The 12,826-nt window shown below is 39.4% G+C and overlaps 1 protein-coding gene across 9 annotated transcripts in view; it reads right to left on the reverse strand.

Moving 5' to 3' along the window:
• NRXN3 (neurexin 3) overlaps positions 1-12,826 on the reverse strand; it is a 1,617,293-nt gene that overhangs the window by 191,015 nt on the left and 1,413,452 nt on the right. For all 9 annotated transcript variants that reach the window (XM_060166202.1, XM_060166193.1, XM_060166220.1 and 6 more), the window contains one exon: positions 604-775. In XM_060166202.1, coding sequence (XP_060022185.1) covers positions 604-775 — 172 coding nt within the window. The remainder of the gene's footprint in view (positions 1-603; positions 776-12,826) is intronic.

Consider the following 12,826-nt stretch of genomic DNA (forward strand, 5'->3'; position numbering starts at 1 on the left):
AGCATGCCTGCTATTAAAATGCCTACTAGGATCAACCTCTGAAAATCAAGGCAGGCTAGTGTAAGTGAGGGAGCAAAAACTGGCCAAGTCAACGAAATGAATGGAATTCCACCCGTAGTTTTTCTCTCATTGTTACTCTGACTTGATGTTCATCATCTCAAGTTTAGTAAACTTCCTTTCACAGTCTTTCTGCCATCTCTGGCCATCTGTATGTTCAAGCACACCACAGAGCCCAGATCTCATATTGATTATTCCATGATTACTGACAATAGTTTATTTTAGAGATGGTGTACCCTTCCCTCCATTGCTCATCCTTTGCTGTGCCCCGGAAAATCCATGATCATTGTATTTGGTATGAGCCAGTCAGCAGTATTAATCAGATGGACAAAGTAAGTGTTCAGTGCATAGTTAGTAAGTCTCCAGAAGCTCCCTGTACTGGACCAAGTCCGAAAGAAATCACTTCTTTTTTCATCCAAAAAAATATGAATGTGTGCCTAATATTCAGTGTTTTAATGATGTGGTGACAGTCATGAGAAAATCACCAGTTAGAAGTAAGAATGGGAGAACAAAAGAGAGTCTGGTCATTGAGAGTAAAACATGTACCTGTGGGATAATGCTCATTCACTGGCCAGTTGTCCACCTGAAGCGTGGCGTTGCCGCCGTTCCTGGTAAAGCGCACCACGTGGTATTTGCCATCATTTACCGGGGTCCTCTCCTCTTTGATGGAGATGTCAACTGTGCCAATATTGAAGACAACTCCAATTTTCCCCTGTTCCTATAATAAAGAAACACAAAAGGCAAGTTATCACTAACCACAAGGTTTTCTCCCTTTAAAGTTGATCCTCCAACTAACAATGAATCTGTAGGTACCCAGAGAGAGCTGTCGGCTTGAAGTTAATAATAGTATCCTACATTTCCCCGTGGGCTTTCATCCTGAACATAAAAGCCAATGATACAAAACCACCCAAATTGCTCTCAGAGGCTGCACTGCACAGGTTACATCATTGGATTGCCCTCAACAGATATCAAAGCTGGAACCACAGAACTACCTAACAAGTGAGTAATGACACTGCAAGGTTCTGTGAGATGAATTAGGCATGTTTTCTAGAAGAGGCTAATCAGACACTGAATTGTAGGTTTCTTCACAATTCAGATTTAGGATTAAAGAGGAAATGCAAGCCTGCTTGCACTCTGGGGGGCAAACAAGGCCAAGAGGAGGGGTACAGAATGGTTAGGAGCCCAAACCATAGCAGCTAGCACTATAGACTTACTCTTGGTGATACTTTCTGTAGGTATAAAGGACATAGGAAATGTATCCTCAGTGGGGCCCAGCGAAACTGAACTGGGGTTTTCCAAGTCAGAAGCTGGCGCCCTTCCCACACTTGTAGCCCTAGTCCTCAGGTTAAGCCAAAGAAGGAGGTCATATTCAGTGCTATAGCTTTATGTTACACAGCAGAAAAGAACCTCTGGGGCCCTACATAGACTTCTGGGAGGGAAAACACAATGAATTCCAGAAGAGTAACATTAGGGCAACGAAGGTGACGGTGGTGGTGGTGACACATCCACACCCTGGGAAGTGCCCAGAAACACTGAAATATAAATAACGATGTTATTAAAACTCTTACTCTTCTCCTTTAATAACCTATGGCTAAGAGTTGGAATTAGTATTCAGAAGAAGACACAAAATGAAAGTAACCTCACGGATCAGATATAATCAGTCTCTCACAACCTCTCTGAAAGGTATCAGCACGCAGGGTGTCAGGAAATGGGCAAGGAGAGAAAAGAAACATCTTTCTCCATTTCTCTAAGAGTCTGGCTTATTGGCAAACGGTTGGACTTTCAAAAACAATAAAATTTAGTTGTGATTCTGATGTTCTACAAGACTGAGTCACAGTATTTGTCCACATCGTCTCTGTCATCCTCTATTTCCTTCTATTCAAGAAGAAGGAGAAGGAGGAAGCAGGGGAGGAAAGGAAGGAGGAGGATATGGGAAAAGAAGTCCAGAATCCACACAAACTAAGACATAGGAAAGACTTCACTGAATCTCAAGTTTAGTAACTTTGGTTCATCCATTCATTCATTCAATACATAAATACACTATTCATTAAGCACTCACTATGCTTAAAGTCAATAAATTGAGACTTCTCGTGAGATTTTAGGTACTGGTTTCCATATAGTTTGCTAGACTTCACTTATTTTTCCAAAAGACAGGCTTTCCTTAACTAGCCAATTTTCCTTTAGTTATGTGAACACATCTTGTGCCCAATAAAAGGATGAATAAGGACCTAGGAGCCTTAATCGTAAAAAGTAGGAATCTAGGCTGATCAAAAGAGGCTGATTTCAGCATGCAGGGATGCTGAGATACAGGGTGGACATCATTGCTTCCTTTGTACCCTGATAGCACAGCACACAATGTAAAATGGTGTCTGCAATACCCATGTTCCGTTCTCTGGGAGAAGCAATTCAGGTGCCTCCCCAAATGGTGACTAAACATACTCATTTTCTTAAGTTTCTAAGAAACAGGATTTCTTAAATCGCTGTTTATTGAGACACTGTGTTCTCAGCTTTGTTTTGTTTTGTTTTCCTATCTCTGCACCTCCAGCACTAAACAAAATACCTACTATTAAAACATGATGCATGGATAAGTGAACCTGATGGTCGGTTCTTCCACATCTTTCATGCCCATAATTAATAATATTATGATCCATTTTATTCTTTCTCCTTAATTCTCTGGGAATGCAGAAATGACAATATGACTTTTCTGCTTTCTCTTAAAGAGTTGGCATGCACTTCTAAGGATGTGTGTGTGTGTGTGTGTGTGTGTGTGTGTGTGTGTGTTGGTACCTAATCACCCTCGTGCCTAAATAAGCAAGGCTATAATAACCTGAGTCATAATCTTTTTAGCAGAATTGAAGGACTGGAGGAGTGAAAAAACCATGACTGCAGACACCATTACTCCTCTGCCCACCCCACAAATGTGGACTGTTTATTGCATCACTGTTCCTCAATGAGAAACCACTGTATAAATCCTGGATGCATGTAAAGGACTGCTAGTGATTCAATTCACCTCAGTCACTAATTAATCATGGATGGAGAGGAGACCTTTAGACCAGCCTTCTGCAGCTTTTCAGCAGCAGCAGTGGCAAAGTACAGTTCTGGCTCACAGAGTAGGCTGATCAGTGAGATATATTCTTGGGCAGATTTTCTGCAAGATCCATAATAGATTCAGGAAAAGAGAAGATTTAATCTCTGCCAGAATAAATATTTGGTCCTTATCTTAGGCGCCACACATTTGCTATTGCAATCACTGTTTTGGGGAGGTCTTCTTAATCCTGCTAGCACGTTGCCAATGTCAGTGGAGACCCTTACTCAGATGTTTCATTGTGTTTCCTGCAGTGGTAAATGTGCCTGTGCTGGACCTCAGATGTGGTCTTTTCACTCGCAGTAATGAAATCTCTAATGAGATTTCATTACTGCAACCTCCTTGTCATTTGTCATGGGACCACAGTGGCATTATAATCTGTGGCTAACTGCTTTGTCTCAGTTTATTATAAGCTTTGTGACAAATACCCAAACAGTTGCCCAGGCTTGAATCCATCATGCTCAGCTGCCATGAAAATAAAGTGTGCTGGCTCATGTGTCCAGAGCAGAGATGATGTGAAGGATAAAAAGCACTGGCTTTGGAGTCAGCCCTGACTAACCTGGGGCAAGTTACTTAACTTTTCTGAACCCATTTCTTGATAATATATTATGGGGATAGGATACTAGCTTTACATACTTTGGAGGGCTGTTATAAGGCTGAAATGTTATAATTAACATGACAGTACTTTATGAATAATAAAATTTTATACCAGTATTAGGTATACATGAGCTCAAGAGAAGGAAACCATCCAATCATTTGACTATTTAAAACACTGTGATTGCTGGAGAAGTTCACTGGTTCCATATGATAAACATGGGTTTTAGCATATCTTGGTTCAAATAATACCTCTGATTCTTAAAGCTGCATGACCTGGGGCAGGTTGTTTAACTTCTGGTGTTTCTTTTATAAAGGATCATGTGGAGGGAGAAAGGCAAATGGCAGTGAGGATTTTAGGAGAACACATATGTGTGAAGCACCTGGCACAAAGCTGTGCATATTTTGGGACCTCAATATTTTGGGACCTCAATAATTGTAAGTCACCTCTTCTCTTTCTTCCCCCCCCCCGCCATTAGTGCAGGTGACACTAGTGGTATGAGCCAAGGACTGGTTGGCTTGGCAACACTGTCATTAAGAAATATTGTAAAAATAAATGTACATTTTAGCAAATAGAACACTAAAAAAACCAACATTTGCACGGTTGATTTCCTGCCACGATTCGGTAGTTGCTCTCTCTCCACATTCCTTGGTGCCTTTTATAAGCCTCTCCGAGATAAGCAAAAGTGTAGGTGCAAAAACGGCATGACTATACATTTTAATAACTCCATACCCTTCACCACTAAAGTTGCTACCAAGGCAATCACTTCAATCTATGTTACTCCTTGATGTTAAAAACAAAGACAAGTGGTAAATCAGAAGACATTACCAAAGAATCCTCAAGTGCATTCAGGGAAATACTGAACAGTACAGAAAATGGCTGTCTTTAAATAGCCAGTAAGTCATTCTTTATCAGTAATGACTCTTTATGAGCCCACATGGTCTCTCAAATTAGTCCAGCTCCACCTTTCTGACCCTCCATCAGCCAAACAGCACTGATTGCTATGGACGTGACCCAAGAGATGCTACCAACACCAGGGTCAGATTTCGGGAGCAGAAATGCACAGGGGCAAGAAATATCCTCAGGAATAAAGAACTCCCTGAAGGCGATCTCTTCATTCATTCCAGAGCGCCCCAGGGGAAGGCAAAATGCACCATCTGCTATTTCAGAAAATTGCAGCTGACAGAAACAGAACTGGGGCTCTCAAATGTGTGCCAGGATGCTATGCAAAGGAAGCAGTTCTCAATATCTTAACTTCTAGGCTTCACACAGAATTTGTGAGTTCAGTGCTAGGTGGTAAAACAATAACAACATGAATGTGAGCCTGCTTGGGGGCCAGACACCATCAGGTCTGCCATACTCATTTCAGAGTCTGGCTTATAGTAAATAAAGTGATCAGTGGCACTGTTTACCACATTTTGGTAGTTCTCCTCCATTATGGGCTCATAGGAGAGAGAAATTCTGGGTCCGCTTGTGATGGGTAGGGCCAATGGACCAGTGTTGACCAATAAAATCAGGTGTTACTACTGAGCCATCCGTTTAATTGCTGGTTTGAGGCCTGCCAGAATTCTCCCATTTGCTCTGAACCACTGCACTCAGCAAATTCCTAGTAGTGACTTCTTTGTCAATCTGGGTCATTGAGGGAGAATGACGACAAGCCACACTACAATCGACATGGAAAACACGAGAAACAAAGCTTGGTTGCTTTATGCCACCAAATATTGGTATTTGAAGCTGTTTGTTACTGCAGCATAACCCAGACTATCTAGATGATGGAGTAGGTGCTCAACAAGTATTTTTAACAGAATAATTTTCAAATTCCCACAATTACCCTTAAAATGTTTTTCTTTTTTGAATGTAGAAGCATTTAGGAGAATCCAGCTATATTTTATTAAGCCAGACATGAAAGAGATTTGCAAAGATGTAAAAAAATGCCATTAGCAGTAATTTTTAAAATACTGTTTTTCAAAAATTGTTATTTATGTGAACATGAATTGGGCTTATTACTCATTTCTAAATGGATTAATAAACAGCTACTTTAAATGTTTCATGGTTTTAATTTCTAACAGGGTAAACATCACTAGATATAACTCACGTTAACAAAAGCTCTTTGGGCTTATCATTTTTTTAAGTTTAAAGGGGTCTTAAGACCAAAAGATTTGAGAACTGCTAAGTTAGTTGATCTGGAAGGTTTATTCCACTTAAAATACTTCATTATACTCTCGTGTTCAGAGTTCCAGGTAAAACGATAAAAAATTAGATTTGTTCTATCTTTTCATTGTAAGACATAGCCTAACAATTTAGTATAAAAATTGAATTTTACCTACATTTTTTTTTTTAATTTTTAAATTTAACTTAATTTTTTTATACAGCAGGTTCTTATTAGTCATCTATTTTATACACATCAGTGTATACATGTCAAACCCAATCTCCCAATTCATCACACCATCACCCCCACCCCCCACCGCTTTCCCCCCTTGGTGTCCATACGTTTGTTCTCTACATCTGTGTCTCAGTTTCTGCCCTGCAAACCAGTTCATCTGTACCATTTTTCTAGGTTCCACATATATGCGTTAGTATATGATATTTGTTTTTCTCTTTCTGACTTACTTCACTATGTATGACAGTCTCTAGGTCCATCCATATCTCTACAAATGACCCCATTTCGTTCCTTTTTATGGCTGAGTAATATTCCATTGCATATATATACCACATCTTCTTTATCCATTTGTCTGTTGTGGGCATTTAGGTTGCTTCCATGGCCTGGCTATTGTAAGTAGTACTGCAATGAACATTGGGGTGCATGTGTCTTTTTGAATTATGGTTTTCTCTGGGTATATGCCCAGTAGTGGGATTGCTGGATCATATGGTAATTCTATTTTTAGTTTTTTAAGGAACCTCCATACTGTTCTCCATAGTGTCTGTATCAATTTACATGCCCACTCACAGTGCAAGAGGGTTCCCTTTTCTCCACATCCTCTCCAGCATTTGTTGTTTGTAGATTTCCTGATGATGCCCATTCTTACTGGTGTGAGGTGATACGTCATTGTAGTTCTGATGTGCATTTCTCTACTAATTAGTGATGTTGAGCAGCTTTTCATGTGCTTCTTGGCCATCTGCATGTCTTCTTTGGAGAAATGTTTATTTAGGTCTTCTGCCCATTTTTGGATTGGTTGTTTGTTTTTTTAATATTGAGCTGCATGAGCTGTTTGTATACTTTGTTGTCCGTTGATTCGTTTGCAAATATTTTCTCCCATTCTGAGGGTCGTATATTCGTCTTGTTTATGGTTTCCTTTGCTGTGCAAAAGCTTTGAAATTTCATTAGGTCCCATTTATTTTTGTTTTTATTTCCATTACTCTAGGAGGTGGATCAAAAAAGATCTTGCTGTGATTTATGTCAAAGAGTGTTCTCCCTGTGTTTTCCTCTAAGAGTTTTATAGTGTCCGGTCTTATATTTGGGTCTGTAATCCATTTTGAGTTCATTTTTGCGTATGGTGTTAGGGAGTATTCTAATTTCATTCTTTTTCATGTAGCTGTCCAGTTTTCCCAGCACCACTTATTGAAGAGACTGTCTTTTCTCCATTGTATATCTTTGCCTCCTTTGTCATAGATTAGTTGACCATAGGTGCGTGGGTTTATCTCTGGGGTTTCTATCCTGTTCCATTGATCTATGCTTCTGTTTTTGTGCCAGTACCATATTGTCTTGATTACTGTAGCTTTGTAGTATAGTCTGAAGTCAGGGAGTCTGATTCCTCCAGCTCTGTTTTTTTCCCTCAAGACTGCTTTGGCTATTTGGGGTCTTTTGTGTCCATACAAATTTTAAGATTTTTTGTTCTAGTTCTGTAAAAAATGCCATTGGTAATTTTCTTTCTTTCTTTTATTTTTTTTTTTTTGCGGTACACAGTCCTCTCACTGTTGTGAGCTCTCCCGTTGCAGAACACAGGCTCCGGACACTCAGGCACAGCGGCCATAGCTCACTGGCCCAGCCGCTCCGCGGCATGTGGGATCTTCCCAGACTGGGGCACGAACCTGCGTCCCCTGCATCGGCAGGCAGACTCTCAACCACTGCACCACCAGGGAAGCCTGCCATTGGTAATTTGATAAGGATTGCATTGAATCTGTAGATTGCTTTGGGTAGTATAGTCATTTTCACAATATTGATTCTTCCAATCCAAGAACATAGTATGTCTCTCCATCTGTTGGTATCATCTTTAATTTCTTTCATCAGTGTCTTATAGTTTTCTGCATACAGGTCTTTTGTCTATCCAGGTAGGTTTATTCCTAGGTATTTTATTCTTTTTGTTGCAAAGGTAAATGTGAGTGTTTCCTTAATTTCTCTTTCAGATTTTTCATCATTAGTGTATAGGAATGCAAGAGATTTCTTTGCATTAATTTTGTATCCTGTAACTTTACCAAATTCATTGATTAGCTCTAGTAGTTTTCTGGTGGCATCTTTAGGATTCTCTATGTATATCATGTCATCTGCGAACAGTGACAGTTTTACTTCTTCTTTTCCAATTTGTATTCCTTTTATTTCTTTTTCTTCTCTGATTGCTGTGGCTAGGACTTCCAAAACTATGTTGAAAAATAATGGCAAGAGTGGACAACCTTGTCTTGTTCCTGATCTTAGAGGAAATGCTTTCAGTTTTTCACCACTGAGAATGTTTGCTCTGGGTTTGTTATATATGGCCTTTATTATGTTGAGGTAAGTTCCCTCTATGCCCACTTTCTGGCGAGTTTTTATCATAAATGGGTGTTGAATTTTGTCAAAAGCTTTTTCTGCATCTATTTTCTGCATCTTTTCTGCATCAAAAGCTTTTTCTGCATCAAAAGATGATCATATGGTTTTTATTCTTCAGTTTATTAAGACTGTGTATCACATTGATTGATTTGTGTATATTGAAGAATCCTTGCATCCCTGGGATAAATCTCACTTGATTATGGTGTATGATTCTTTTAATGTGTTGTTGGATTCTGTTTGCTAGTACTTTGTTGAGGATTTTTGCATCTATATTCATCAGTGATATTGGTCTGTACTTTTCTTTTTTTGTAGTATCTTTGTCTGGTTTTGGTATCAGGGTGATGGTGGCCTCATAGAATGAGTTTGGGAGTGTTCCTTCCTCTGCAATTTTTTGGAAGAGTTTGAGAAGGATGGGTATTAGCTCCTCTCTAAATGTTTGATAGAATTCAACTGTGAAGCCATCTGGTCCTGGACTTTTCTTTGTTGGAAGGTTTTTAATCATAGTTTCAGTTTCATTATTTGTGATTGGTCTGTTCATATTTTCTAATTCTTCATGATTCAGTCTTGGAAGGTTATACCTTTCTAAGAATTTGTTCATTTCTTCCAGGTTGTCCATTTTATTGGCATAGAGTTGCTTGTAGTAGTCTCTTAGGATGCTTTGTATTTCTGTGGTGTCTGTTGTAACTTCTCCTTTTTCATTTCTAATTTTATTGATTTGAGTCCTCTCCCTCTTTTTCTTGATGAGTCTGGCTAATGGTTTATCAATTTTGTTTATCTTCTCAAAGAAGCAGCTTTTAGTTTTATTGATCTTTGCTATTGTTTTCTTTGTTTCTATTTCATTTATTTCTGCTCTGATCTTTATGATTTCTTTCCTTCCGCTAACTTTGGGTTTTGTTTGTTCTTCTTTCTCTAGTTCCTTTAGGTGTAAGGTTAGATTGTTTATTTGAGATTTTTCTTGTTTCATGAGGTAGGCTTGTATAGCTATAAACTTCCCTCTTAGAACTGCTTTTGCTGCATCCCATAGGTTTTGGATCATCGGGGGTTCATTGTCATTTATCTCTAGGTGTTTTTTGATTTCCTCTTTGATTTCTTCAGGGATCTCTTGGTTATTTAGTAACATATTTTTTAGCCTCCATGTGTTTATGTTTTCTACGTTTTTTTCCCTGTAATTGACTTCTAATCTCATAGCGTTGTGGTCAGAAATGATGCTTGATATGATTTCAGTTTTCTTAAATTTACTGAAGCTTGATTTGTGACCCAAGATGTGATCTATCCTGGAGAATATTCTGTGCGCACTTGAGAAGAAAGTGTAATCTGCTGTTTTTCGATGGAATGTGCTATAAATATCAATTAAATCTACCTAGTCTATTGTGTCATTGAAAGTTTCTGTTTCCTTATTTATTTTCATTTTGGATGATCTGTCAATTGGTGTAAGTGAGGTGTTAAAGTCCTGAACGATTATTGTGTTACTGTCGATTTCCTCTTTTATAGTTGTTAGCAGTTGCCTTGTGTATTGAGGTGCTCCTATGTTGGGTGCATATATATTTATAATTGTTATATCTTCTTCTTGCATTGATCCTTTGATCGTTATGTAGTGTCCCTCCTTATCTCTTGTAACAGTGTTTATTTTAAAGTCTATTTTATCTGATACAAGTATCGCTACTCCAGCTTTCTTTTGATTTCCATTTGCATGGAATACCTTTTTCCATCCCCTCACTCTCAATCTGTGTGTCCCTGGGTCTGAAGTGGGTCTCTTGTAGACAGTATATATATGGGTCTTGTTTTTGTATCCATTCAGCAAGCCTGTGTCTTTTGGTTGGAGCATTTAATCCATTCATGGTTAAGGTAATTATCGATATGTGTGTTCCTATGAGCATTTTCTTAATTGTTTTGGGTTTGTTTTTGTAGGTCCTTTTCTTGTCTTGTGTTTCCCACTTAGAGAAGTTCCTTTAGCATTTTTTGTAGAGCTGGTTTGGTGGTGCTGAATTCTCTTACCTTTTGCTTGTCTGTAAAGCTTTTGTGTTCTCCATCGAATCTGAATGAGATCCTTGCCAGGTAGACTAATCTTGGTTGTAGGTTCTTCCCTTTCATCACTTTAAGTATATCATGCCACTCCATCCTGGCTTGTAGAGTTTCTGCTGAGAAATCAGCTGTTAACCTTATGAGAATTTCCTTGTATGTTATTTGTTGTTCTTCCCTTGCTGCTTTCAATAATTTTTCTTTGTCTTTAATTTTTTCCAATTGATTACTATGTGTCTCGGTGTGTTTCTCCTTGGGTTTATCCTGTATTGGACTTTGTGTGCTTCTTGGACTTGGGTGGCTATTTCCTTTCCCATGTTAGGGAAGTTTTCGACTATAATCTCTTCAAATATTTTCTCTGGTCCTTTCTCTCTCTCTTTTCCTTCTGAGACCCCTATAATGTGAATGTTGTTGCATTTAATGTTGTCCCCGAGGTCTCGTAGGCTGTCTTCATTTCTTTTCATTCTTTTTTCTTTATTGTGTTCCGCAGCAGGGAATTCCACCATTATGTCTTCCAGGTCACTTATCCGTTCTTCTGCCTCAGGTATTCTGCTATTGATTCCTTCTAGTGCAGTTTTCATTTCAGTTATTGTATTGTTCATCTCTGTTTGTTTGTTCTTTAATTCTTCTTGATCTTCGTCAAATATTTCTTGCATCTTCTCAATCTTTGCCTCCATTCTTTTTCCGAGGTCCTGGATTATCTTCACTATCATTATTCTGAATTCTTTTTCTGACAGGTTGCCTATCTCCACTTCATTTAGTTGTTTTTCTGGGGTTTTATCTTGTTCCTTTATCTGGTACATAGCCCTCTGTCTTTTCATCTTGTCTATCTTTCTGTGAATGTGGTTTTGTTCCACAGGCTGCAGGACTGTAGTTCTTCTTGCTTCTGCTGTTTGCCCTCTGCTGGATGAGGCTATCTAAGAGGCTTATGCAAGTTTCCTGATGGGAGGGACTGGTGGTGGGTAGAGCTGACTGTTGCTATGGTGGGGGGAGCTCAGTAAAACTTTAATCCGCTTGACTGCTGATGGGTGGGCCTGGGTTCCCTCCCTTTTGGTTGTTTGGCCGGAGGCAACCCAACACTGGAGCCTACCTCGGCTCTTTGGTGGGGCTAATGACACACTCTGGGAGGGCTCACACCAAGGAGTACTTCCCAGAACTTCTCCTGCCAGTGTCCTCGTCCCCAAGGTGATCCACAGCCAGCCCCCGCCTCTGCAGGAGACTGTCCAACACCAGCAGGTAGGTCTGTTTCAGTCTCCCCTGGGGTCACTGCCTCTGCCCCTGGGTCCCAATGCACACACTACTTTGTGTGTGCCCTCCAAGAGTGGAGTCTCTGTTTCTCCCAGTCCTGTCGAAGTCCTACAATCAAATCCCTCTAGCCTTCAAAGTATGATTCTCTAGGAATTCCTCCTCCCATTGCTGGACCCCCAGGTTGGGAAGCCTGACATGGGGCTCAGAACCTCCACTCCAGTGGTTGGACTTCTGTGGTATAAGTGTTCTCCAGACTGTGAGTCACCCACCCAGCAGTTATGGGATTTGACTTTACTTTGATTGTGCCCCTCCTACCATCTCATTGTGGCTTCTCCTTTGTCTTTGGATGTGGGGTACCATTTTGATGAGTTCTGGTGTCTTTCTGTCGCTGATTGTCCAGCAGCTAGTTGTGATTCTGGTGATCTAGCAAGAGGGAGTGAGAGCACATCCTTCTACTCTGCCATCTTGGTTCCAATCCCCCCTCCAAATTTTATAGGTTAAAAAGATCAAGACTCAGACAATTGAGAATTCGCACGAGTACTAAAATATATATTTAATATTAGAATACAGGTCTGTCTGACTTTAAAACCCATGGGTTTTCCACCTTGTTATGTTTCCATCATACGTATTCAAGTTGCAACTGAGTTATTTATAGAAAATGGTATATGTATTACATATTACATACTTTACATCTGTATAACCTGCCTAACTTCTCTGCCTAAACTATTTGTGTGTATTTCAAATGTAGGGATCCTAACAGGTGCTCAGCAAACACTTGTTAAATTAATGGATAAGTGAATGAATGAATATAAATTATAATATGTGGTTGTGATAGAAAAAACTGTGCTAATATGCTTTTATACCATGGGAGGCTAACTAGGATTTGAACAGTCTGGGATAAAGCAGTGAATTGGTCATTTGTACTGAGAATTTTTTTTGCAATAAATCTTGGGCAAAACATATAGTCTCATTATGCTTTATATATGCAATTTGTAAAATACAAAAAGATAAGGTACAATTTACTTGATTCATCAGATAATTTTGACTATAGGAGGATTTTATTCGAGTTCACTAGGATAAA

This window comes from Lagenorhynchus albirostris, chromosome 1, assembly GCF_949774975.1.
Source record: "Lagenorhynchus albirostris chromosome 1, mLagAlb1.1, whole genome shotgun sequence".
Classification (NCBI taxonomy): Eukaryota; Metazoa; Chordata; class Mammalia; order Artiodactyla; family Delphinidae; genus Lagenorhynchus; species Lagenorhynchus albirostris.